We start from the raw sequence: 22,673 nt of genomic DNA on the forward strand, positions 1-22,673 counted from the left end.
GGCGAACCAGAGCAGTGCACGGAAACGCCGTTTACCTTCCCGCCAAAGCGGTACCTATTTATCTACTTGCACTTTGACGTGCTTTCGAGCTGCTAGGTTGGCAGGAGCAGGGACTGAGCAACGGGAGCTCACCCCGTTGCGGGGATTCGAACCGCCAACCTTCTGATCAGCAAGTCCTAGGCTCTGTGGTTTAACCCACAGCACCACCTGCGTCCCGAAGCTTGGACTAGGTGACCCTTAAACTCCCTTCCAACTCTACAGTTCTATGATCTTGTGATTATTATAAAGTGCTCACAAACAGCACTTGCTGAGTGTTTAGACCAACAGTTTAAACCTGAGAAAAGGTTCCCTTTGCAAACAGGAAGAGCCCTGCTGGATCAGGCCCATGGTCCATCTAGTCTAGCCTTCTGTTTTCACAGTGGCCAACTAGGTGCCTTTGGGAAACCTGCAAGAACAGCCTGAGTGCAATAGAGCTCTCTCCTCACTTGCAACTCCCAGCAACTGTTACTCAGAAGCATGCTGACAAAACTTTGTTAGAAAGAGGTTCCCTGTCCCACAATGTACGTCTTTATTTTAAGCCATGATGCAAGTAGCATCTTGAGTCTACTTTATCTTCACTTTGGCAGCTAGAAACTGTTTCCAAGCCTGGATGAGCAGAAACATGGCTGGGAAGCCAGGAAGCAGGTGCAGTCCAGCTCCCCAACCCTCCGGAAACAAGCGGGAGAAATGCAGGGTCAGCATTCGGACACTGGAAGTGGTGCAAAGGAAACTTTCCACTCATTCTGCTTTCTTCCCTTCTGCTTCCAAAGCACAAGCCAATACCAGATCTCTTGCTCTGGAGCGACAGGCTCCATTTAACCTGGATTCAGCCCACTGGCTGCCAGAAATGAAATAAGAAACCATACAGCTGAGAAACCTGGCAGCCTGGGCAAATAATGAAGGTGGGTTGTGTGAATGAGGTTCCTCCAAGTACTGCAGGGAGTTCACCAGCACCCATAGCGTTTCAGTGCCTTGGGCCACTCTGGTCTCCAGCAGAGTGATCTCCCAAGCTTTGTGGGGTGTGTCAAATCACAGTCTGAGCCAGCTGTTTCCTTGTCACATGACCCCTTGACCATCCAGCTACAGAAGACAAACCTCAAGTCTTTGGGAAAGATGTAACTGCTGTGGACCAGCTGCTTTGCATGCATGCAGAAAGTCCAAGCTTCAATCCTTTGCAATATCTCCCAAGTTGCAATGAGAGGGACTCCCTTTTTGATACTAAATGAGAATACCATGCTAGATGGGCCAGTGAGTCATTACTTGGCGCAAGGCAGCATTCTATATTCCTAAAGCACGTTGGCTGAGCCCACGTATCTGTGGAGTACGTGGTGAACAGCTGGGGGTGTTTGCTGTAGTTGTGAGTTGTTTGGTGAGGCCTTATGAGGAAAGGTTGAAGGAGCCAGGTATGTTTAGCCTGGAAAAGAGGAGACTGAGATGAGCTATGATGATAGCCATCTTCACATATTTCAAGGGCTGTCACATGGGAGAGAGAACAAGCTTGTTTTCTCCTGCTCTGGAGGGCAGGACTCGAACCAGTGGCGTCAAGTTATAAGAAAGGAGATTCTGAGCAAACATCAAGAAGACCTTTCTGACAGTAAGAGCTGTTCAGCAGTGGAACGGTCTCCCTCTGGAGGTGGTGGACTCTCCTTCCTTGGAGGATTTTTTAAACAGAGGTTGGATGGGCCATCTGTCATGGATGCTTTAGCTGAGATTCCTGCATTGCATGGGGTTGGACTGGATGACCCTTGGGATCCCTTCCAACTACAGTGGTACCTCGGGTTAAGAACTTAATTCATTCCGGAGGTCCATTCTTAACCTGAGGCACCACTTTAGCTAATGGGGCCTCCCGCTGCTGCCACACCGCTGCCGCACAATTTCTGTTCTCATCCTGAAGCAAAGTTCTTAACCCGAGGTACTATTTCTGCATTAGCGGAGTCTGTAACCTGAAGCGTCTGTAACCCGAGGTACCACTGTATACAATTCTATGATTCTACTGACAGGGCATCCTTGCCACTGCTTGCTGGGGGGCAGATAGCATTATGCACGCCAGACCTGCAGCGTTTCACTTCTAAGCCAACTTTTGGATCCTTATCTGCACGGGAACATTCCGCATGCAAAACCCACGCGGTCTAACTTCGCATTCTGTGTGTCTTATGGATGCTCCCCCCACCTCCACCAAAAACCCTCAACTTCCGCGGCTTCTTCCCATGCATCAGTTTGGCGCCGAGCTCCGCTTTGGCTACCGAAGCATCTCTCGACCCCTCTCGGCAGGCATGTCGAGAGAGTGAGTGCCAGTGTCCGCGCAGAGCCTCCCCACCCCACCCGCCGGGCTCTCCAGCGTCCCTCCCCTCGGCTGGCCTCTGGCCCGGAGGCGGAGCCGGCTCTGCTGCCGCCGCCACTGCCGCCGCCTTGGCTGCTGCCAGAAGCTCGCCCGGAGCTCGCGCTGCTGCCCTTGCGCTGCTGCTGCCGCCGCCAGTGCAGCCGCGCGACATGCGGCTCCGGGGACGCGGCGGAGGAGCCGCCGCGGGGAGCAACTTGCTGCTGCTGCTACTACTGGCTGCCTTCTGCGGGGCGGCGGGCGGGCAGGGGACGCGGCTGCTCAGCGGTGAGTGCTTCCCGGGCTGGGCTGGGCAAGCGGATGATGCATCAGTCCCGGTCCCGAGTTGGCTGAGGAGAGAGGCAGGCGCTGCAGGCGCGGGGGTCTCGGGCTGGTCCCCTCCTGTTTTGCAGCGGGTGGGGGGAAGCACCCACACCCGGGAACTGGAAGCAAATGCAAAAGTTAAGGGGGGACGATCTGGAGCTGCGTCTCCGCTTTCTGGAATGGGGAGCGCTTTGGGCATGGGGTTGGGTACTTATCCCTCGATTGGGGGGGGGGGGGTCATTAAATCATTGGAATGAGCCCCGGCTGAGAAACCTGCCTATGGATGAGGAAAGTGATGCTATAACTGGGGGGTGGGGTGGGACAAGATTCTGTGTTGGAGAGAGAACAGTGGGTGAAAGAGCAGCTTCAGCGGTGCCCAAGGTGGGGGCTAACCCCCCCCCTCCTGATGGCACTTTTATTAATGCGCACACAAAAATGCTACTGCTGCTGCCACGAGAAGCAGGCCGGTTGTGAAGGTGCAGAGCTTTCCCCTCCCAGAAATGGAGGGTGGTGGGGGGTGGTCCTTCTGCGTGAGAAAAGCGGGACCAACGGCCGGCCAGTTTTAGTATCTGTTTCTAGAGGCAGGGAGGCAACCAAAGTATGCAGTCCTGGCTGTGTGGTTTGGCAGTCTCCATCCCATCGAAAGCCAGGGGCTATGCGCTGCCAAAGTTGTGTGCAGGACTGCGCCCAGGAAAACGTTGATGGCACCCCAGAGACGACCCAGCTGATATGGGTGGCCTCATCTTCAGCAGCTTACTGCTTTCTCTACAGTGGGTTGTGGGTGGACTAAATGAGACAGGGGTTTTCTTTCGCGGAAGGAGGGGGGTGGGCGATGGTAGAGCTTTCTGCAAAAAGTTGTGTGCGATTCAACACCCAAGTGTAGCGGAGACCCTGTCTGTCTCTGCAGCGGAGAACCTGGGATCCCTTCCAGGCTCTGCTCTGGACTGCTAAAGCTCCGGACACAGCAGAAGTGGGGGTGCAGAATGGGGCTGCCCCAACAGGGGAAGGCACTATGGCAGATGCTTTGCTGCTTTGGCATGGTGGGAGGGGGGAAGAGATGGGTTGCCAGCTTCACAGATCTCTCTCAACCGGGCACCCTTAAATCTTAGGGAGACTTAACATGAGTCAGATGCCCAGGACCCTAGTTTCAGTTCTGGGGATCAGTGCTGGAAGAAATGATACGAAGCTGCTTTCACTGTATCAAGCTGGGTAGCTCAGTTGGTTATACTGTACTATGATGGTGATAATGCCAAGGTTGCAGGTTCGATCCCTGTGTGGGACAGCTGCATATTCCTACAAGACAGTGGGTTGGACTGCAATGATCCTCAGGGTCCTTTCCAACTCTACAATTCTATGAAATAAGCTGGCCCTGTGGTGTCTATTTCAGCTGGTGGTCTGCTCCTGAGAATCTTTGTGAGCTGCAGGGGCTGGTGTTGTATACTCTTCTTCATCTGCGCTCCCGTCCAAAAGCAGTGGTTAAGTTCAGTCATTTTAAACTCTGGGCAGAATAGACTTTAGGGGCATCTCTCTTCAGATGGCATTGCTTCGCTTACTTCAAAGGGTAGTTAGCCAGTCTGGCTTCAGCTGGGGCATTTCCTGATCATTCTGCTGATCTGCCCCAGCATCCTGCCCTGATGGTGCCGTTGTGCAAAATGGATATTGTTTATATGATGCTGCCTTCTAGTGAGTCAGGCTATTGGTCCATCTAGCCTATATTGTTTGCTCCGACTGGTAGCAGGTTTCCACAGTTGCAGGAAGGTGTTGTCCTTGTTTAAAACTGGCCCTGTGAACTGGAGATGTTGGTGACTGAACCTGGGACCTGCAAACCATGAAGTGCCGTCAAGGAGAAATGCTTCTGAGCTCGCTTAGAATGCTTATCTATCACTACTGAGTCACTATAGCTTTCCCCTCCCCCCCCCCAAAAAAAACCCTTACTACTAAAGCTGGCATAGGAAGCTGCCCTATGCTGAATCTGACCATCCAGTTCAGTAATTTCTATACAGTGACTGGCAGTGGCTCTCCAGGGTTTCAGACAGAGGGCTCTGTAAGCCCTGCTGGAAGGTGCCAGGGATTGAACCAGGGACCTGCACGCAGAGCAAATGAGCTATCGCTTCTTCTACAGCCTATACTGGGCTTTAAGCTGGAGGTTTAAGAGCTCCAGTGCCATTGAGAAACCAAGACATCTTTTGGCAACAACCATAGTGGTTCCACAGGCAAGGCCAGTTAGAAATATTGTGCAGTGGGATATATATATATATATATATATATATATGATGCTTAAAATACTGTTCTGATGTGGGCAGCCCACTGCACAATATTTCTAGCTGGCCTAGAAATATATATATATATTTGGTGTGTGTATGTGTATACACACACACACACACAGTGTGTATATATATATATATATATACACACACACAGTATATGTGTGTGTGTGTGTGTGTGTGTATTTCTCCCCACCCCCTTGAGACCCTTTAAATAAACTCTTTCCCCACTCTAAGTGTGGAGACTGTCTGAAAATAAATACTGCCAAAGAATTTCCATTTGTTCTGTACTAGTCAGGCCTGCTTTGTCTGGATTTGCTTGTTCCTTCACCCCCCCAGCTATAAGTGCTCCTATCTGTTCTAGGCTGCTGCAGAATCATGTAAGCAAGGTAAAACAAAAACAAAATACACATCTCAGTCATACAATAAAGCATAATAAAATTACTCAATTACCTGAACAAGTATTTGTATTTCAAAAGGTACCTGTTTTTCTTTTTCTTTTATTAATGCTACAGGCATTTCCAACCATTCTTTTCTTTTGCATTAATGAGGGCCAGATACATAGCCAGTTCATATTACCATTGGGGACACACTTTATGGTTTTGGCATGTAGAATCAGTCCCACACGTGCTCCAATTTAATGTGTCTTGGAAAACTCATAAAGCAACTTCTGCTAGGGTGTTGTGTGTGTAATTGAAGGTGTGCAACTTTGTGCATGGCATATTATTGTCCCCCACCCCAATTGACATGTTATGATTTCATTGTGAAATTAACATGTTAATATACTGCCACGTGATTGATGGTTACCACATGTTTGCTATTCTAGCACTAATTACTTTTCACATGCAAAACCACTTGCAGGCCTTAGTTATCCTCATCAAAAACGTAGATGACACGACATTATTGTTCTCATTTTACAGAAGATTGGGGAGAGAGAGTGGGAGCTATGCAAGGCCTTGGTTACAATGGGATTCGAACTCAGGCCTCCCATCACTGTATTAAACTATGCTGCTGTTTTGCAGAACTATTTCATATTGTTTGTCTGAGTCATTAATAAGGTGTTTGCTAGTGTGTTTTGCAGCAGATATGAAACACCTGACGGACAGACATGCTTTCCTAAACGTTCAGGGACTTGCTCAAAGAGCTATGATTGGCCATGGATCTCTGGTGCATATCCACTACAGTCATACCTCGGGTTGAATTTGCTTCGGGATGAGCGCGTTCGAGTGCGTTACTTCTGGGTTTCACCGCTTGCGCATGCGCAGACGCTCAAAATGACGTCATGCGCAGAAGCACCGAAATGTGACACGTGCAGATGCGCGGACACGGGTTATGTTTGCTTCTAGATGCGAACTGGGCTCCGGAATGGATCCCGTTCACATCTACAGGTACCACTGTACTTGTTTTGGAGCACCCATCTGCCCTCCACACTTGCAGTTTGTGTTGCACTGAACACCAGTGTGATCTAGCCACTGTGCAAGATGTAAAGCAGCTCTAAGTAGGGTTTTGAACTTGGGCCTCTGATTCTACCTCTTTGCACTAAAAATGCCTAACATATTGATGCGGCAGAGAAATTGGTTAGAATCTTAGCTATATTTATTAAGGGCTAATCAGATTGAAATCAACACCTTACTTAATAACTAAGCACCTTTAGTTTCATGGACTCATATCTAGTATTCAGTAGAGTGAGATCACTGGTTGGACAAGTTGACTTGTAGCAGTGCCCAGCCTGCAATCAACTGCATTGCATTGCATTCCTTGGCTAAAAATAACTTCAAATTTTGCTGATAAAATGCAGGCAATTGCCAGGTTGTTGCAAAAACTTTAGCTACCTCAAAGCAGCCCACTCTTAAGGGCTGGATATTCTGCAGTCCTGGTCATTGCCAATTTTATAAGTGATGTGCTTTTTCTCTTCTTCCCATTGCCTCACAGCTGCGGATCTGATTCTTCAGAGAGGTAATGTATTTTGTGTTTCATCAGAGATGCATGTTGGTCAGATTATCGATGGTGACTAGACTGTTTTTGCTGTGCTCAGCATTTTAACTTGTATGCCATCTGCAGTCAAGACATTGGAATCCCACGCAGTCGAATTACTGTGCTGTATTAAGGACCTTGGAATGGAGTGCTGTAAACTTTTGTTTTGTACATTTAAGGACAAATAGAAACACAAGGATCTCTCTCAAAATGAAACACCACTTTGCATCATAGGGGTTTATAACATCCTGTCCTGAAATACATGTTCCATGGTTGGCTTCTTAAAACAGAACACTTGACTCTGCACTGGATAAATGTGGACATAAAATACTAATTAAAATGATTTACTCGGATGTGGTCGTTGCGTTCCCTATCTTTTTATATAAAAGTCACACTGTGAAATTCACGAGGCAGAGATTGGCTGATGATATAGGTTTATAGGAAGCAGCTTTATAAAGAGCCAGACCATCAGTTCGCCTCGCTCAGTATTGTCCACATACATTGCCAATGGCACTTCAGGGTTTCAAACAAGAGTCTTTTGCAGTCCTACCTGGAGATGCTGGGGACTGAACCTTCTACATGAATTCTTGTCAGGGCGGTTTTCAGGAGCAGGTCCGCAATAACTCACACGGTGTCAGTGAAGTTAACTCTCTTTATTCAAACAAAACAGCTCAGGAGGCCAGGCCTAGTGAACATTGCAACTCTCCCCAATAGATCTTGCCCAAGTAAGGCAGTTCCAAACATCTCCCTAAGTCATCCCCCAAACGATCTGAGACTTTGGTGCCTTGTGTGTATTTGCTCCTCTCACTTCATACCTCTTCTGGTTCTGGAAGACCAGGGGTGGGGGGAACTGGCCACAGGAGGAAGGAGAGACCCCCTGGCTTCTTCAGCAGCCAGCTTCATCTCTGCCTCTTGGTCCCCTTCCTCTCCAGCCTCCTCTTCAGCCTCTGATTCTGGACTGTTCTCTGTCCCAGCCTCTTCCTGCTCACTAAACCTTGTTGCCCCTTCACTAAACCTCCTCCTCCCAGTCGGCTCCCTCTTCTCCCTCTGACCACTCAGCATCATCCCACCACCATTCCCCGGCCTCTGAGGCTTCTTCCCTTGGGGGTTCCCCAGCTGGTGCCTCCCACCACTCAGCATCCTGCCAGACCATGACAATTCTACTATTGAGCTACAGCCTGTATGAAAATTTCATAACACAAATTCTGAGATTGGATGAGCCTTAATATGAACTAGTTTAGTTAATATTTTTTGTGATAAGAAGCTTTCACCTAATACAGTGGTACCTTGGGTTACATACGCTTCAGGTTACAGACTCCGCTAACCCAGAAATATTACCTCGGGTTAAGAACTTTGCTTCAGGATGAGAACAGAAATCGTGCTCCGGTGGCGTGGCAGCAGCAGGAGGCCCCATTAGCTAAAGTGGTGCTTCATGTTAAGAACAGTTTCAGGTTAAGTACGGACCTCCGGAATGAATTAAGTACTTAACCTGAGGTACCACTGTACAAAATTTTAGTTCTTTCTGAGCCCTCATACCAACAGAATTATGGCTGGCACTCATTTTTGTATCTGGCCAAAATAAGACAGCAGTGTGTTCCTCAACTTCAGTCAATGGAAATGTGGTTAGACTGGCCATAATATGCAAGTAGGTGTTCTTAATCCCAGTTCATGTTAGTTTTATGATTGTAATGTGAGTTAGTGGAAAGAAATTCCATGCAACACAAAACTCATCATGGGAGAAGTATTGGCTACCTTTTCCTGCTGGTTTGCTAATGGTTTTTTCCCCCTTTTTGGTCTTCCTCAGGACATGCCATTTGCCGTGGAGGAACCCAACGCCCGTGCTACAAGATCGTTTACTTACATAATGTTGTACGCAGGGTTGGCTTTAAAGAAGCTCTTCAGGCCTGTAGGAGAGATGGAGGAGACCTAGTCAGTATAGAAACACAGTCAGAACAGAAACTGATTGAGAAGATGATTGGGAGCTTTTCAGCGTCAGATGGCGACTTCTGGATAGGGCTTAGGAGAGAATCAGATCCTGACAACAGCACTGAATGCCCAAACTTGTACTCTTGGTCAGATGGAAGTTTGTCCACGTTTCGGTAAGTCCACATGTTCAGAACAGAAGTATGAGTTCCTTCATGAAGTTAGCAAGTCAAACAAAAGTATTAAGTGTTCTGAATAGAGATTCCTACCCATTGATAAATAAGTTCTACCTTTTGAAAAAGCATTGGTGTTTTAATCCAAAGCCCCAGAGAATTTCTTTAGGCCATAATTGTGTTTTGCTTTCCTGGCTTAGGTACACCTGTGTGTCAAGGATGTCAAGAGCTCAGCCTATTATTGCATAACAAGTTTCCTGGTAGGAATGGTGCTAACCTTTCCAGAGAACCTTCCCACAGCTCACAGTACCAAACTGGGACTTCAGGCCCATGCTAGGAGTGCAAGCAGCTGCCACACCCTTTACTTTCTGGCATAGTTGTGGGTTTATCCTATGTGACCAACATCAACCAATAAAATTTGTGTACCAGAACATCAGTGACCAAACAGGGGCCCATCCAGCTTTGTATCCTGCTGATATAACCAATAACAAGAATTATGGCAAGGAAAAAACTTGCACAAGTGTTCTTTCTTTGGACTGTGAAAGGGGCTAAATCCGTTTGCCTATCCTCTGTTAGCACTATGAATATCTGGGTTCAGCCAGGGAAGGCTTATGGCCAAGACAGATCCCATGGGCTGTAATTCAGGGGTATTATTTATGTATTGCTTCATAAAATGTATATACCATTTGATAATAAAAGACCTCAAAGTGGCTTACAGAAAGAATAAAATAATAACATTGTCAGTAAAAAACCAGTTATTTAAAACATACAAATAATAATTAACATCAATGATAAGCTTAAAACCTTGTAAATGTTCTACATAACTGGATAGGTTTGTCTAAACAAAAATGTTTTTAATGGATGCCAAAAATAATACAGCAAAGCTGTCTGCCTGAATGACAGGTTGAGGGATAGATGATTTGGTTTGCATGAAGAAGGTCCCTGGTTTTATCCCTAGCATCTCCAGGTAGGACTCGGAACATCCCATTTAAAAAACCTTGGAGAGCCACTGCGAATCACTGTGTAGACAACATAGAGCTAGATGAACCATTGGTCTGGGGAAGGGCATAGCCCACTGGTAGAACATCTGCTTTGCTTGCAGAAGGTCCCAGATTCAATTCCTGGCATTTCCAGGTGGAGCTCGGAGCATCCCCTGCCTGCAAACTTGGGAAGCTGCTGCCAGTCAGTGTAGACAATACTGAGCAAGATAGACTAATAGTCTGACCAAAAGTCAGCTTCCTATGTTGCCCGCCTAAACAGGAAGCCTCCATAGCACTTCCTGTTGAGGACAGCCAATGGCTTGCCTGGGTCAGTGGAGTTCCTCCAGTACCTAGGATCCCTTTTCTGTTTAGGGAGATGCTTCAACCTGTAAACGGCCTCCTTCAGTATACCTGAAGGAGTGTCTCCACCCCCATCGTTCTGTCCGGATGCTGAGGTCCAGCGCTGAGGGCCTTCTAGTGGTTCCCTCATTGCGATGAGCAAAGCTACAGGGAACCAGGCAGAGGGCCTTCTTGGTAGTGGCATCCGCCCTGTGGAACGCCCTCCCATCAGACGTCAAAGAGATAAACAACTACAGTGGTACCTCGGGTTACATACGCTTCAGGTTACATACGCTTCAGGTTACATACGCTTCAGGTTACAGACTCCGCTAACCCAGAAATAGTGCTTCAGGTTAAGAACTTTGCCTCAGGTTGAGAACAGAAATCGTGCTCCGGCAGCAGCAGGAGGCCCTATTAGCTAAAGTGGTGCTTCAGGTTAAGAACAGTTTCAGGTTAAAAACAGACCTCCGGAACGAATTAAGTACTTAACCCGAGGTACCACTGTACCTGACATTTAGAAGACATCTGATGGCAGCCCTGTTCAGGGAGGTTTTTAATGTGTGACATTTTAATGTACTTTTAATCTTTGTTGGAAGCTGCTCAGAGTGGCTGGGGGAAACCCAGCCAGATGGGCGGGGTACAAATTATTATTATTATTATTATTATTATTATTATTATTAAGCTCCCCTGGCTCATCATTGGGGGGGGGGGCACCTGTGCACAGAGCTATGGATTCCTGCTTCTAGCCTTGCTGTCCCTGACATCTGCCCCCTCTACATTCACGTGAATAGCTAGAGAGGCAGGTACAAAGTCAAAAGGTGCTGTAAGTGAATTTGCTTCCTTCCATGTATTTCTCTGCTCTGCGAAATGCCCTTCATGGGGAGAACTCCTGGCAAGGAGAAACAATTCACCTGATGTTTTTCTTTGATTCCACAGAAACTGGTACGCAGACGAGCCCTCCTGTGGAAGTGAAGTCTGTGTTGTGATGTACCACCAGCCCTCAGCACCTGCAGGCGATGGGGGACCATATATGTTTCAGTGGAATGATGACAGCTGCAGCATGAAAAACAACTTCATCTGCAAATATCCCCAGGGTAATGGAGTCCATATCCTGAGATGTGCAATTCGGCTCAGGGGCTGGTCATTTGTGGTGTGGGAGACTTCTAGTAATGAAGGGTGTGGCGATCACACAGGGTCCCTGGACGTTTAACGGTCTATTGATCCCTGTGCCACCACTGTGATCACTTCCCCGCTGCCACCAACCAGTTACTCTTTGGTAAAACACTGGGTCCAGTCAGTTGTTAAAAGTGAACCAAAAGAAAAAGTTTATTTTACAAACATTAACAAGTTTATGGTTTCTCAGATAATATTCCTGTCAGTATCTTAACTTTAGTTTCTTTACCTGCCTATACCTTCCTAATACCTTCTGACGGATTATCTCAACTGTTTGACTGACTCCTCTTAACAAATTCTCTCACTCTCTCACACCAGACTAGCCCAACCCAAAGACTTATCTTCTCTGTCTCGTCTAACTCCAGACTGTCTTCTCAACCACTCTAACTCTAACTCCTCTTAACAAATTCTCTCTGTGCTTAAACCTTATACACAGTTAACTTTGCCCCTTGGGTTCCCATTAGTTAGTCATTTTACAATTACTTAACCCTTTCCCTATGAACCCAGTATGATGTCACACACATGGGAGGGCAAACGCCACAAAGGGATACATGAATGCCTGGGAATGTGTCGTTAAACGCAATGTCTACTTGTGTTATGGAGTCTTAAGAGTTAACTTGCTTATTATGGACTTTATCTTTTGCGGTTGTGGAATGAACATCCTATGTCCTTTGGCCTTAACTGAAAGAACTGGAACCAAGAATGTTTAATAACATATATCTGTATATTGTGATGTCTCTCCAGTTTTGAAGAAATCCAGCATCCTTCCATATAGTCAGTTTTCTCAGCACTGCAACAGGCATTAAAAGGGAAATGCTACTGGGGCAGTCTCTGAACTCAGTGTATATTTGGTTATTGCTTGAATGATTATTCAATTTCTATACTGCTTAATATATTTAAAAATATCTCTAAGCAGCATACCCAAAAAAAGCAACAACAGAAAAGGTTAACAAAATATTACTAAAATTCAGAGTTACAGGTACATATAAAAATGTTACATTAATACAGAGTTACTAATATATAAAAATCAATATCAGGGTTTTCCCCCCCTTCTGACACACCCTCCCTCTCAGCCTCAGGGTTCTCACCCAGGGTCCAAACAAACTCTCAGATCCCCACAAAAGTCTCACAAGAAAACGAGCTCCTGGAAACAGAGGACATCACCCTAGGCTCTCATTCTAGACTTGCTTTTTATGGGCAGGCCCAAAGTGGATGGCACTTCCTCAGGCTGCCCACAGCTGTGTGCCATTCAGCTGTACTCTCCACACTCAGTTCCAGGTACAGCAGGTTTGATGCATTTCCCAGGAGGTCTAAAGGAGGAGCAAAGGCCACCCTCCACTCACAGCTCTTTCTTCACACTCTGTGCCCCCTTCCTCTTCCACTTGGTTTTTTTTAACAGTTTCCAACTCAGAAGAAGATAAAGTGGTACCTCGGGTTAAGTACTTAATTCATTCCGGAGGTCCGTTCTTAACCTGAAACTGTTCTTAACCTGAAGCACCACTTTAGCTAATGGGGCCTCCCGCTGCCACCACGCCTCTGGAGCATGATTTCTGTTCTCATCCTGAAGCTAAGTTCTTAACCCGAGGTACTATTTCTGGGTTAGCGGAGTCTGTAACCTGAAGTGTATGTCACTCAAGGTACCACTGTACTGTATTGTGAGGCTTAGTTCTCACAGCTTTGATGGAGTTTGCAATGTGCAGTGCAATAATGTGCCTCTAGCATTCACTGGCCACATACTTAAAGATGTTGCGCATAGGAACATCAAGAAACCTAGAAGGGAATCGTATGGAACCATAGCCTTCTCGAGAGCCACCCTTAGAGAGGATGCAGGTTAAGACTTTTAAGTATCACCATTGGGCACCGAAAAAATCTGAAGACGATGAAATGACAAGGGAAACAGAAAAATGGTTTCAGTGACAAGTTGCAAGCCGTTTCCAAAAATTGTCTACTTAACTAAACTTCTGGGGCACAATATCAAATGTGCCAAGAACTTCCATGGATAAGTCAAAACATTGGGGGAGTGGGATTAGATTTCTCCTGGTGACAAAATGTATGTCTGTACGTTTTTTCCCTTGCAGAAAAGCCAACAGCTGCCTCTGAAATTAACACCTCTCAAGCAGGTAAATTTCACATCAGTAAAAGTTGAGCGCATGGTATAGATTCTGTTCCAAATAACAGCTACAGTTCCCAGAGTGTTCCCCGGTCAACTTCTAACAACTGCCTGCAACTCCCTTAACAAACTACAGTTCCCAGGATTCTCTGGGAATAAGCTATGACTGCTTAAATTGGCATGATACTGTTTTAAAAGGTACAGTGCAATGAAGCCATTCTCCTGTAGAGTTGCATAGCTGTCAACCCCCTTTTTTGTGGGAAATTCCCTTATTCCAGCGCCGTTTCCCGCTGCTTCCTGCTGCTATCCCGGATTGTTAGATATCCCGTAGACTGTCCCTGGGACAGGTGAGGCTGCTGATCCCTTATTTTCAAATCTGAAAGTTGACAGCTGTAATAGCCAGATTCCTTTCCTAGGAGCTGCAACAGAGACCTTTGCACCCACATCCCCAGAAGAACCCATTCCTGAAGTTGCAACCAATAAAACGTTCAAAGAAGCTAAAGGTAGGCACTGTCATTCATTACCACAGACTGTAATGCAACATTTGATTTCCTGGAGAACACCACAGCAGAGATAATTAAAACATCCTGATACTTGTGCTAATTATATCCTCTCTTCCTGCCCCCATTGCTAAAGTTAAAAGGAAATAGGAAAAATTATGCACACAGAACCTGGAGTGTAATAACTGCATGAAAAAGTAATGCCTGTTAATTTTTCCACTGAAAGTTAGAGTATCTTTTCCCCCTCAACAGAGCCTGTTTGGAGCCTTGCCTACTTCTTAATCCCCAGCATTCCTGTTCTGCTTCTCCTCGTGGTCATCACAGCCATTTTCAGCTTTTGGCTTTATGCAAAGAGGCAAGTCACAATATGGGGCAAAGCACGAGGCTTTATGATACGCTGTCATAGAGAGCATCTGATCAGGACCAAGGGGCAGTGTGAACGAATGTAGAACAAAACTGGGAGTGGGGTTGTAATGGAAGAGGAGGGATGTGAACAGACTGTAAGAACCTCAGTGAAATTACTATTACACACATCTGGAATGAAATGTTTTTGGTGGCTTTCAAGCTATTTTAAAATGCTTTAAATATGTTCATTTTTATTCTGTTTCAAATTGTATTGTTTTAACGTGTTAATGTTTGTTGCCCTGGGCTCCTCTGGGAGGAAGGGTGGGATATAGATTTAATTAATGAATAAACATTATTTTGAGAAGGGGGCATGTTAAGTTAACAAATGTGCACCCACATAAACATCTGCTGCTATCACATGTAGGTGTCCTTCCTGTTGCTAGACTGTATGTGCTTCCAGGGTAAAATTCTACTTTTGGATAAAGGAAGTTAATTTCTTGCCTGCAGTTATTATTACCTTTCTTTTTCCTGCTACTGCTAAGTTCAGATTGGATTGTGCCACTACATACAACAGTAAACAAATCTGACCATACCTGAAGTATTCTCGTCCTTTATGTGGCCACAGACCGTGTGTGTGTGTGTGTTTTTTTTTGTGTGTGTGTGTGTTTGTTTGTGTACACACATTTTCTTTGCACTAACAACACTAGATTAGTTTCTTAGTAAGTGTTTTGTGGTCCAGTGGAAGATAAAAGGAAGCTAATACCTTTTTATTTATTTCCCTTCTAAGGAGACGGGAGCAAACGGAGATGAACGCAAAGGAACAGGATACCTGGCTGTCCCCCAAGAGACAGAACAGCCCCAGTTTGGAGATATACAATGTAATCAGAAAACAGTCAGAAACAGATCTCGCTAGGACCAGACCAGACATTAAGAACTCTTCTTTCCGGGCCCGTCCTGGAGAAGATACTCCCGATGACCTCTCTGGGGACTATGACAATATGGCTGTCAACACCTCAGAGAGCGGCTTTGTGACTTTGGCCAGCACTGAAAGTGGATTTGTCACCAATGACATATACGAACTGTGCAATGACGGAGTGGGGCGAAGCAAAGAATCAGCCTGGGTAGAAAATGAGATCTATGGCTATTAATGAAGACAGTGCTTTGGATATTGAGCTAAGTGGACACTGGAACTAGCTCTGGCACACAGGGACGCACCCCTTGTAGGCAAAGGAATGTGATTTCTGCATTTGGCAGTGTTTGCGTTTTTTCGATAAAGGTTTTCCTTTTTCTGAAAGTGGAATGTGAGGGAATTTATATATGTAGAGTTCTTATCTTACTCAGCTAAGGAAAATGGCCTTGTGCAATCTTGCTTCCATTCCTTGACAGACAGACATCATTCCCTAATAATCTACAACTTGACAGTATTTCTGTCTTGTGACAACATGCACTTAAATCAAAACTCCTGTCTTTTGAGCTAATTGCCTAAGCCCAGATGGAGCTTGTGAGTTATTCAGTGATGGTTTTTCCAGCTCCAAGCTAAAAATACTACAGGTGTCACAGGTGACCATCAGTACCTAGTTTTCACCAGCTGCCTAGTATCCATCTTTTGTCATCCTGAAAGCCATCAGTTTTCCAGCAAGGAGGGGGCTGTTCCTCTATTGTGCTTTGCTCTTATCCACCCAGCCTACTTTTGCAACAACCAATTAGCTTTCTTATACCCAAGGACTCCCAACACAGGACATGGACATCAAATGACATCAAAAACCAACAAAGCAATATGTTTCGGATGTTGGATGTAACACATTAAGCAAAAAGACGCATTCTAAGAACTTAAATATAAAGAACTTGCAGTATCTGTGCAGGCAATGCGTTCACCATAGGAATGGCTATAATCCCTAACCCCTCTTTTTGGAAAGATTGCTAAAGCAAAAATTTATAGACACATCTGCATCTGTAGAGCTACGAAGGCACTTATATGCTGCTGTACAATAGACCTCTGTGCCAGGTTTGCTCATATGCCTTGCAGGAAAGATTAAACACTGGTCACTTAATTTTGGAGGAAATAGGTGACCAGCTACTGTTACGTTATTACCTCTTTTATGCTTTCTGCTGCCGGCAAGGGTGTTGAAGACCAGCACACTGCACTCCTAGAAGTCCTGGTGCAGATGAGATTACTGTGCAAGGTTAGTGAATGTAATGGGGAGTAGAAAAATACCACCAGTCTGAAACACATAATAACACATTCTGTATAAATCTGTTATGGTAGAAGCCAATGCATCAGTGCACATTTGAGAGGCTAGTAGTGACACCTGAAGATCTGTGGTTGCATATCCTAATGGTTTTGTGTGGGGGTTTTTAGGTAGGGGGAGGGATTCAGATCAGGGTGGTGGCACTGGGAGATGAAGACTTAACCCTACCCCTGCCACTATTTTCTTAATCCAAATTTGCCCACCCCAACAGCTGCTATTTTCCTCCCAGGAACAAACATGTTGTTGTTTAGTCGTTTAGTCATGTCCGACTCTTCGTGACCCCATGGACCAGAGCACACCAGGCACTCCTGTCTTCCACTGCCTCCCGCAGTTTAGTCAAACTCATGCTGGTAGCTTCGAGAACACTGTCCAACCATTTTCTTTGCACTCTTGCAACTTACCACACATTTTTACAGGATGTTGTTGTTGTTTAGTCGTGTCCGACTCTTCGTGACCCCATGGACCAGAGCACACCAGGCACTCCTGTCTTCCACTGCCTCCCGCAGTTTAGTCAAACTCATGCTGGTAGCTTCGAGAACACTGTCCAACCATCTCATCCTCTGTCGTCCCCTTCTTCTTGTGCCCTCCATCTTTCCCAACATCAGGGTCTTTTCCAGGGAGTCTTCTCTTCTCATGAGGTGGCCAAAGTATTGGAGCCTCAGCTTCACCATCTGTCCTTCCAGTGAGCACTCAGGGCTAATTTCCTTAAGAATGGATGCGTTTGATCTTTTTGCAGTCCATGGGACTCTCAAGAGTCTCCTCCAGCACCATAATTCAAAAGCATCAATTCTTCGACGATCAGCCTTCTTTATGGTCCAGCTCTCACTTCCATACATCACTACTGGGAAAACCATGGCTTTAACTAGACGGACCTTTGTTGGCAAGGTGATGTCTCTGCTTTTTAAGATGCTGTCTAGGTTTGCCATCACCTTTCTCCCAAGGAGCAGGCGTCTTTTAATTTCGTGACTGCTGTCACCATCTGCAGTGATCATGGAGCCCAAGAAAGTAAAATCTCTCACTGCCTCCATTTCTTCCCCTTCTATTTGCCAGGAGGTGATGGGCCCAGTGGTCATGATCTTCGTTTTTTTGATGTTGAGCTTCAGACCATATTTTGCGCTCTCCTCTTTCACCCTCATTAAAAGGTTCTTTAATTCCTCCTCACTTTCTGCCATCAAGGTTGTGTCATCTGCATATCTGAGGTTGTTGATATTTCTTCCGGCAATCTTAATTCCGGCTTGGGATTCATCCAGCCCAGCCTTTCGCATGATGAATTCTGCATATAAATTAAATAAGCAGGGAGACAATATACAGCCTTGCCGTACTCCTTTCCCAATTTTGAACTAATCAGTTGTTCCATATCCAGTTCTAACTGTAGCTTCTTGTCCCACATAGAGATTTCTCAGGAGACAGATGAGGTGATCAGGCACTCCCATTTCTTTAAGAACTTGCCATAGTTTGCTGTGGTCAACACAGTCAAAGGCTTTTGCATAGTCAATGAAGCAAAAGTAGATGTCTTTCTGGAACTCTCTAGCTTTCTCCATAATCCAGCGCATGTTTGCAATTTGGTCTCTGGTTCCTCTGCCTCTTCTAAATCCAGCTTGCACTTCTGGGAGTTCTCGGTCCATATACTGCTTGAGCCTTCCTTGTAGAATTTTAAGCATAACCTTGCTAGCATGTGAAATGAGTGCAATTGTGCGGTAGTTGGAGCATTCTTTGGCACTGCCCTTCTTTGGGATTGGGATGTAGACTGATCTTCTCCAATCCTCTGGCCACTGCTGAGTTTTCCAAACTTGCTGGCATATTGAGTGTAGCACCTTAACAGCATCATCTTTTAAAATTTTAAGTAGTTCAGCTGGAATACCATCACTTCCACTGGCCTTGTTATTTGCAGTGCTTTCTAAGGCCCATTTGACTTCACTCTCCAGGATGTCTGGCTCAAGGTCAGCAACCACACTACCTGGGGTGTACGAGCCATCCATATCTTTCTGATATAATTCCTCTGTGTATTCTTGCCACCTCTGCTTGATGTCTTCTGCTTCTGTTAGGTCCTTACCACTTTTGTCCTTTATTATGGTAATCTTTGTACGAAATGTCCCTTTCATATCTCCAATTTTCTTGAACAGATCTCTGGTTCTTCCCATTCTGTTGTTTCCCTCTATTTCTTTGCATTGCTCGTTTAAGAAGGCCTTCTTGTCTCTCCTTGCTATTTTTTGGAAATCTGCATTCAATTTCCTGTATCTTTCACTATCTCCCTCGCATTTTGCTTGCCTTCTCTCCTCCGCTATTTGTAAGGCCTCGTTGGACAGCCACTTTGCTTTCTTGCTTTTCCTTTTCATTGGGATGGTTTTCGTTGCTGCCTCCTGTATAATGTTGCGAGCCTCCATCCATAGTTCTTTAGGCACTCTGTCCACCAAATCTAAATCCTTAAACCTGTTCCTCACTTCCACTGTGTATTCATAAGGGATTTGACTTAGATTGTATCTTACTGGCCCAGTGGTTTTTCCTACTTTCTTCAGTTTAAGCTTGAATTTTGCTATAAGAATCATAGAATCATAGAGTTGGAAGAGACCACAAGGGCCATCGAGTCCAACCCCCTGCCAAGCAGGAAACACCATCAGAGCACTCCTGACATATGGTTGTCAAGCTGATGATGTGAGCCACAGTCCGCTCCAGGTCTTGTTTTTGCTGACTGTATAGAGCTTCTCCATCTTTGGCTGCAGAGAATATAATCAATCTGATTTCGATGCTGCCCATCTGGTGATGTCCATGTGTAGAGTCGTCTCTTGTGTTGTTGGAAAAGAGTGTTTGTGATGACCAACTTGTTCTCTTGGCAGAACTCTATTAGCCTTTGCCCTGCTTCGTTTTGAACTCCAAGGCCAAACTTGCCAGTTGTTCCTTTTATCTTTTGACTCCCTACTTTAGCATTCCAATCCCCTATAATGAGAAGAACATCCTTCTTTGGTGTCAATTCTATAAGGTGTTGTAAGTCTTCACAGAATTGGTCAATTTCAGTTTCTTCAGCACCAGTGTTTGGTGCATAAACTTGGATTACTGTGATGTTAAGAGGTCTGCCTTGGATTCATATCGAGATTATTCTATCATTTTTGAGATTGCATCCCAATACAGCTTTTGTCACTCTTTTGTTGACTATGAGGGCCACTCCATTTCTTTTACAGGATTCTTGCCCACAGTAGTAGATATGATGGTCATCCAAACTGAATTCGCCCATTCCCGTCCATTTTAGTTCACTGATGCCCAGGATGTCAATATTTATTCTTGCCATCTCATTTTTGACCACATCCAACTTACCAAGGTTCATGGTTCTTACATTCCAGGTTCCTATGCAATATTTTTCTTTACAGCATTGGACTTTCCTTTCGCTTCCAGGCATATCCGCAACTGAGCGTACTTTCGGCTTTGGCCCAGCCGCTTCATCAGCTCTGAATCTACTTGTACTTGTCCTCCGCTCTTCCTCAGTAGCATGTTGGACGCCTTCCGACCTGAGGGCTCATCTTCCAGCGTCATAACTTTTATATGCCTTTTGTCTTTGTCCATGGAGTTTTCTTGGCAGGGATACTGGAGTGGCTTGCCGGTTCCTGCTCCAGGTGGATCACGTTTGGTCAAAACTCTCCACTATGACCTGTCCATCTTGGGTGGCCCTGCACGGCATAGCTCATAGCTTCTCCGAGTTATTCAAGCCCCTTCGCCATGGCAAGGCAGTGATCCATGAAGGGGAGGAACAAACATACTTGTATCCATTTCAGACTAATATGATGCTGATTATGTGGAATGTCCCCTGCCCAACATTAGGGGTTTTGTTGTTGTTGTTCATACTGCTGCAAATCTCCCCCAAACTTTGTGCTTGGATTATGCCATTTGGCTACATCAGTGCAGACTCTTCCGCCTGAAGACTTGAAATAGGACTTAAGGAAAAATATGATAATGCCTCTGAACATTAATTCCATATAGCCAACTTCAGTAATGGGCATTTTTAGACCTGTTTGATGAATTTGATTAAACCCATTTTAAGGCCCTTTAAAAAAAAGTCTAACAGTGGACATCACTAGATATTATGGCAGCAAATCTAGTGAAGTTAGCAATTATGTATTAAGCAAAGCAGCATGTTCTCTTTTCAGTCCTGAACTGACAGCTAATCAGTTTAATAATTAGATGACCCTGAGTTCTAGTATAATGGAAGAGACAGAAGAACTGCTGTGCCCACTTTCTCTGCTACATGGGTGATTAATGTCATGTACGGTTTGAGCCTGATAGCATTAACTCTTATATTCTACCCAGACTTGTGAATGTCCACAAAAAATACCAAAGCACACAAAAAATTACTAGCTCACCTATCCATGCATGCATCATAATTTGGCCAAGAAACATTTTTGATCCCATTCATATCCATGGGAGGATGATTATCCCATTTATATACTTTTGCATAGAAATCAATAGACAGGTGTGTGGCTATTTACAAGTCTGGTTTATCTGTTACGTATTTATAAATTTGTTGAATGCACAATTGCAATGTAAGCGTGACATGAACTTGACAAGAACTTCCAAATGCAATTTTTGTATGTGCAGAATGTAATTTCCTGAGCAGGGAAGATGGAAAGTAAGTCTCTGCATGTCTTTAGCCTCTTTTTCTTATTACTATTTCTTGTTCCTTTTGTGTTTTACAGTACAATTTTGAAAATATTTTTAAGTCTAGCAACAGGACACACACAAGTGATGGAAATAACTGAAAGCAAATCTTCATGAGCAACAGTCTTCTGGAAGCAGCATCTAATCCTGTTTTTCTACCACCAGTCCTAAGACAGAGAGAAACAAATGAAATTCCTCCTTTGCCATCGGATATCAAATACATTCTACTTTGATTTTGATTTTTTAAAACCACTGATCCTTAAGTGGAATTTTTAAACTTTGACCTCTAAATGAGCCAAGACTGACAAGACTTCCTCCAGTGTCAAGAAAGGGCCTGATATCTGTTTTTGGAAGCACAATACTAAATGAGGGACTGAAGAAGATGTCGGTTTCAGGAAATGTAATAAAGTTCCCTGAGATCCTTTCCTCCATGTTTCAGTGAGTTTCTGCCACAGGTGATGAGAGACCCACACTGGAAAAAATAACAAAGTGACTGTGGCTATGTTTGTACAGTGGTATCAAAAGTAGTCTTATTGAATTCCATGCTGTAATTCCTGGAAATGTCCAAACCAAACAATCAATGCATTATTTGTTGACATGTTTAGTTGAGGCCTGCAGTTTTTAACCTGAGTGCTACAACTCCTCCAGTTTTCTGCTCCAAGGAAGAAGCTGTGAATTGGAATAAGACCGACATTTTTGTTTGTTTTGTTTTGTTATTTGACATATGACAGAAAAGATACTTAGTAATAGCAGCAGTCTGTTATCATGTACTGAGTGGAACAGTGTTACCATATGAGGCCACAAATTTTTTAAATTATATTGTAAGGTAATAAGAGATTTTGTGGTGGTGTTGGGTTGTATGCATGTGGATGTCTGAAGCCTCTGGCTGTGGGTGGCTGAGTTGCTGTGATGTCAAGGAATGTTTGTGAACATTCTAACTTGGAAGGAATGGCACTGAAGACAATAGAATCCCCACAAACGGACCAACTTTTGTGATGAAAATAAAGATCAGTTTTGATGGGATTCTTCTATTCAAGAGGCAGAGAACACAAGGGGTGGAGGAAAGAAAGGGCAGAGAGAAGGGGCTGAAAAGCAGAGACCAACAGAGCTTTTTCTTCTTCTAATCTAGCACACAGGGATTTGGGGGGGGGGGATTACATGGAAGGGTTAAACCTCACTTCCCACATTCATATCCAGTTATAAGAAAAAGGGGTTTGTGCCAAGTATTAATTTTTTTTAACCTAAAAATGATGTGGATGCTAACCACGGGAAAAAAGTAATATCAAATTTGACACTGAGGCAAAGATTAGCCAAAAAGA

At 44.9% G+C, this 22,673-nt stretch overlaps 1 protein-coding gene across 2 annotated transcripts; it reads left to right on the forward strand.

Annotated features, from left to right (window-relative positions):
* The first annotated feature begins 2,462 nt into the window (after positions 1–2,462).
* On the forward strand, positions 2,463–22,189 carry LAYN (layilin). 2 transcript variants are annotated; one of them, XM_080983634.1, is made up of 9 exons: positions 2,463–2,644; positions 6,877–6,900; positions 8,723–9,017; positions 11,270–11,427; positions 13,585–13,626; positions 14,033–14,119; positions 14,369–14,471; positions 15,249–16,644; positions 21,393–22,189. In XM_080983634.1, the coding sequence occupies exons 1-8, from the start codon at positions 2,530–2,532 to the stop codon at positions 15,607–15,609; spliced, it is 1,185 nt and encodes a 394-aa protein (XP_080839760.1). In that variant the 5' UTR covers positions 2,463–2,529; the 3' UTR covers positions 15,610–16,644; positions 21,393–22,189. The 2 variants fall into 2 exon arrangements, with proteins under 2 accessions (XP_080839760.1, XP_080839761.1); XM_080983635.1 differs by lacking the exon at positions 6,877–6,900.
* Positions 22,190–22,673: the final 484 nt, after the last annotated feature.

Source organism: Podarcis pityusensis (genome assembly GCF_964106645.2).
Source record: "Podarcis pityusensis genome assembly, chromosome: 15".
Classification (NCBI taxonomy): Eukaryota; Metazoa; Chordata; class Lepidosauria; order Squamata; family Lacertidae; genus Podarcis; species Podarcis pityusensis.